Source organism: Arachis ipaensis, chromosome B05, assembly GCF_000816755.2.
Source record: "Arachis ipaensis cultivar K30076 chromosome B05, Araip1.1, whole genome shotgun sequence".
Classification (NCBI taxonomy): domain Eukaryota; kingdom Viridiplantae; phylum Streptophyta; class Magnoliopsida; order Fabales; family Fabaceae; genus Arachis; species Arachis ipaensis.
Window position 1 is genome coordinate 147,683,755 of NC_029789.2, and position 5,822 is coordinate 147,689,576.

General features: G+C 32.8%; 1 protein-coding gene across 1 annotated transcript; it reads left to right on the forward strand.

Moving 5' to 3' along the window:
* On the forward strand, positions 171–1,854 carry LOC107644880 (putative septum site-determining protein minD homolog, chloroplastic). Its single transcript, XM_021103259.1, has 2 exons — positions 171–1,473; positions 1,646–1,854. The coding sequence occupies exon 1, from the start codon at positions 272–274 to the stop codon at positions 1,277–1,279; it is 1,008 nt and encodes a 335-aa protein (XP_020958918.1). The 5' UTR covers positions 171–271; the 3' UTR covers positions 1,280–1,473; positions 1,646–1,854.

Here is a 5,822-nt window from a genome sequence, read left to right on the forward strand (position 1 = left end):
TAATCATTAAAATTTTATTAGATAATTTAATATATTTAATTAAATCATTTAATATAAACACACAATTATTTCAATTGAAAAATGATTTATTTATACTAATTAAGAAAACTTCAAAGCTCAAAAAAATAAAAAATAAAACAAATTATGTGTCAATTTCGAAGCAAGCAATGTAAATTGTGAGCTAAAAAAGAAAGCATTTTTTATTTGTTGCTTTCGATATCACTGTGTCAGTGGTTACTCACTGTCACTGAGCTACCCTCTCAGCTCGGCGATGCTCTCTCTCCACCGTCTCCCCGGCGTCCCCACCGCCAAACCACCACTTTTTCCGTCTACCTCAACCTTCACCCACCCACCACGACGACCTACATTCCTCTTCCCCCAATCCAAAACCCTACCAAAACCCCCAAAATTCCACAAATCCCCCACCGCCCTCCTCCAGTGGAACCGCAAACCCCAGCTCTCCGGCGAAACCCCCCGCGTAGTCGTCGTCACCTCCGGAAAAGGCGGCGTCGGTAAGACCACAACCACCGCCAACATCGGCCTCTCCCTCGCCAGACTCGACTTCTCCGTCGTCGCCATCGACGCCGACGTCGGCCTCCGCAACCTCGACCTCCTCTTAGGCCTCGAGAATCGCGTGAACTACACCGCCCTCGAGGTTCTCAACGGCGATTGCAGGCTCGACCAGGCTCTCGTCAGGGACAAGCGTTGGTCCAACTTTGAATTGCTCTGCATTTCAAAGCCTAGGTCAAAATTGCCCCTAGGGTTTGGAGGAAAAGCCCTAATTTGGCTCGTCGATGCTCTCAAATCGCGCACAGAAGGTTGCCCTGACTTCATCCTCATTGATTGCCCCGCCGGCATCGACGCTGGATTCATCACCGCCATAACGCCGGCGAACGAGGCAATTCTGATAACCACACCAGATATAACTGCCCTTAGAGATGCTGATAGGGTTACTGGTTTGCTTGAATGTGATGGAATTAGGGACATAAAGATGATTGTGAATAGAGTCAGGACAGATATGATTAAGGGTGAGGACATGATGTCTGTTCTTGATGTACAAGAAATGCTAGGGTTGCCGCTGCTCGGAGCGATTCCGGAGGATTCGGAGGTTATAAGGAGTACCAATAGAGGGTACCCTTTGGTTCTGAATAAGCCTCCAACATTGGCAGGGTTGGCATTTGAGCAAGCAGCTTGGAGGCTTGTGGAGCAAGATACAATGCAAGCTGTCATGGTTGAGGAGGAGCCAAAGCGTGGCTTTTTCTCCTTCTTTGGTGGCTAACTAGAACACAATGAATCCAAGTTTGGAATGTTTTTTCAAATTTCAACTTTGCTTGTGATTGGTTTTTTGGTTCTGTTTTCAAGTTAGTGTGATTTTGTTTGCTTCTTATTTTAGGATGGAGTATTGCAAATTTGTTATCATGTGTAGGTGGTAGTGGGAGAGGAGCAAGGAGGAAGCTGTGTACAGTTTTGGGGGTTAGCAAAGCTTATATCTTTCTTTCTTCATTTGCTTTATTTCAATTGTGTTAGTATTCAGGATGATTTAGTTTAGGGTCACTTTTTGAGTTCATTTCTGCATTATTAATCGGTTGCCTAATGGTGATTCAATAATATTGTTTTGTTCTACTCTGTTTTATCTACATACTAGGGTGTTGTTTATGCCTTGGAACATGGAACAAAATTCTCTCCTTGATGAGTAAGTTTACACTTCACCATGCATGATAAGTTCATTTTTGTTTCTAAATTCTAATGCAGCATGTAGTAGTGTGTCACTGATAAAAATCTGCTTAATATGATGCGAAACTTGATCCCTGCTATGATTTTATAATGTTATGGAAGGTTTGTCCTTCTCAGCAATTTATCAATCTCTGCTATCCTAGAATACTGCATATATGAATCATGATGCACCATTAATTTTTTTTTTTGGTGCATACAACACACACACTCTACTCACCCACACACTAAATACTCTCTTTTTCACCAAAAGAGATTCGAACTTATGTGGCACTTTTAGGAGGCAAATGTATTTGCCATTAGGACAAGCCTCAGCCACATTTTCAAAGAACTTGTATTGTAAGGTGAATTATAAAGTAAAGATGTAAGTTTACAGATCTTTCCTTTTATGTGATGAAAGAGAAATTAAAAATACTGGGACCCACATTTCGAATATTAATAAAATAATAAAAAATAACTATAAAAGAAATTTAATTCTCTCTCTATACAACCGCAATCTGTATAGTAGAGTGCCCCGTATTGTAAACATAGCAGTTTTTTAGCAGGTTTCATTCTTTTTTGGGGTCAAGTTGATTCGTCATATGTAAATGGATAATTTTGGGCCGAAGTTTAGTTAAGGTTAAATTACACAGTTGGTCTCTACACTTTAAAATTTTGTAATTGGGTCTTTAAAGAGAATTAAAATTTATAATTTAGTCTCCGTCGTTCAAAAAGTGTTTGATTTAATAGAATATTCTTAGTATATTCCTTATTTTAACAGAATATTTTCAGCATATTCTAAGAATATTCTGTTAAATCAACACTTTTTAAATGGCGAGGACTAAATTACAAATTTTAATTTTCTTTAGGAATCAAATTACAAACTTTTAAAGTATAGAGACCAATTTGCAATTTCACTGAAAGTGTAAGGACTAACTGTATAATTTAACCTACAGTTAATTAAGGGTACATAACTATATGGTATGTAGGAGTATTATTGTTTTGACTCCGGAGTCTTGCATTGGTGCCAAAAAGACCATTGGCCCAGTTAACTGGTCAAAGACTCGATGATTTCTGTTGGGCTCAGCTTAGTATTATTGAACCCAATCTAGTAAGCATTTATATACCCTAAACGGGTTGTGAATTCCCAAAAAAAGAAAACGGAACTGAATAAAACAAAACTTAGTTTGGAATTGCAAGAAATTAAATGTTATAAAACAATACCACTTTTATGTTAAAAAATATTTGGTAATACTAATGACAAACTATTTGGTCTAAACTTGCCAACTTGGTTTGAGTTAGGCAAGTCCATTCCGAAAGTAAATGTGTTGCGATATTACTTTTTACATGTTTGTAACAAAATTATTGGCCACTCATGATTATTCTTTTAACTATATCATTATTTCATGCATACATGCACCGTTGCGGTAACTATTGGATATTTTTGCGTGTACAGTAAGGTTGATAAGAAGAAGAAAATCACGGTATATAATTTTTTTTAATGACTTGTGACTTCTAACATTCTCTTTTCCCTTTCCCATTTACCACCACAATTTTGATCAATTAATGAACCTATGTTAATTACCAAGCAGTGAATGATGGATGTGCTCTTTTAGATAGAAAAAGCAGCATCAAAATCCTTTGTGATTTGTGTGTCACATCATTATCTTTGCATCATAGCAACATGTATAGAAATAACTATTTTCTAGCTTTTATATTTATTTTTCATTTACATACGTATACATGCCATTTTGTCTGTAAGTCTAATTCTAAATATCTAATCCATTAGGAAGAAGAAAATCAATTTCTATTTTTGGCAAAGCAAAAGAAATTCATATAGATAAGGTCATTTCCAATAATATCTTTTTAATACCCTTTTGTCTGTAAGTCTAATTCTAAATATCTAATCCAGTGGGAAAAAAGAATATCAATTTCTATTTTTGACAAAACAAAAGTAATTTCATATAGATAAGGTCATTTCCAATAATATATCTTTTTGGATACCTAGAATTAACTACCAAATTCAACCCTATGTTTGTTGGCCGGTTGGTTTCTGTTTCTAGTGAAAGTTGTAGCATATTATATGACGAGGCTCAATAGATAACCTACACTTGGTCAATTGACACGTGATATTTTATGTATGATTATGTCTAATCAAAATCCTACGATAATTTTTTTTTTTTACATAAGCAATATTTATAAACTAACCTTTCATTTAATTCTCTAATTTGGATTTCAATAACGTGACTACTATGTTAACTAATTATAGAATACGACCATCGAAAAAACATTTATTATATATAAGGTTTAATTATTCTGTTAAATTTTATAGTTTTACTAAAATTTTAAGTAAATTTTTATTTTTTTAATTAAGTCTTTAGATTGTTTTTTTATTTTATAATTAGGTTCTTGTAAAAAAAATATGTAATTATAAATTTTTAATTGTGAATACCTTCAATTTGCGAAAAATATTCAGTTAATTCTAATATTTTTTATATTAAAAAATATCTAATTATAAAATTAAAAATAACTAAAAAACTATAAAGATTTAATTATAAATTTAATAAACCTATAAAAACTAACAGAATAATTAAGCTGTCAATGAATTATATTTATATCTCAAATGACATACTCTTTTCATACTCTTTTAAGAGGTTATGGGTTCGAATCTTTCTATCTTTAATAAAAAAAAAATTAAGCCTACTTACAAAAAAAAACAGTGATTACTGGATTGAGAATAAATTTCAGTATAAACTCATGAGTAAGAAGACTTTAAGTTACAGGTAACCCTTTTGACCTTAATAATTTGTAGTTTTTTTCCCCCTAAATAAAGCAATGCAATCAATAAGGGCCATGGGTGGATGTTCCTCTAAATATGACAGTTATATATTAAAAATGGAATCACCACCAATGGATTATTTGGAACTATTCAGAAAAGTGAAGTGCATGAATCACTAAGGTTGCTTTTCTCCAATCAAAAGAGAAAAGGGAAATAATTGGAGAAAATGTTTGCTCTATATTTAGCTTACACGTATCTCACACAAAAAAGAAACGAGTTAGGTTCAGGTGAAAGGATAAAGTAAATTAAAAAAATAAAATTATATTAACGAAAGGGAAGATTAGTCCAAGCAACAATTACCCACCCATGATTAGACATGCAAATATGCAATATGGGTTGCATGTGGATTGATTTCATAGGGTTAATAATTAACATATTTTATAGGGTAAAGCTAGGATGAGAAGCACCAATCGTCATAAACCATATAAGATGATGATTAATACATTTATTAATTATTAAAACAAGTACATTATTCAATGAATCAATGCAATACGCTTTTTTTTTTTTTAATTATTTGCGATATATCATTTAAAATTTTAAAATTGTCGTTGGTCGATGAATTACTATATGCATAAGACAGAATTTAAATCACTGATATTTTATTAAACGGATAAATAAACTGGCAATTCAATCAATCCAAATTGATTACAAACTTACAATATGCTTTTATTTAATACTACTAAAAGTTTACTATTGGTATTAGGACTTAGGAGGGGAATATGTAACCTGAAACAAGAAGAAAAATATTTGAATTAGAAATCATACAAAATGTGATTATTTTTCATGTCATGAAACACTTAATGACTTAGGGTTCGTCAACTATATGGAGGTCAATTTTAACAAAGTGCTTAGTTCATGGAGCATCGTTATTATAATCTGATATATGATTTTTTATTTTACTTACCTCCTTCCTCAAATCTAGCTGTGTATCTAATATCCCACTTACATTGAACAAATTCATTGCAAGTCAAATATTCGCTATTTTCGAAGTCAAAGTAAATGTCCTTAGAGAAACGAAACCTTTTTTTATATATAAAAAAAAAATAGTTTATGTGCAAAGGGAAGCTAGTTGAGATTTACCAACCTTTGGCTTAGTATTTGATCTAGATTAGTGAGATATGCATTTGAATACTCAAATTCAATTTAAAATTCTATTTCTTATTATTATTTAATGTTTATTGATAATTTGTTTTTCATTTAATTTAACCATGTATATACTATTAACCGGTTACAAATTAGCATTGACTCATTGTACACAACCTAAGTCATCAAC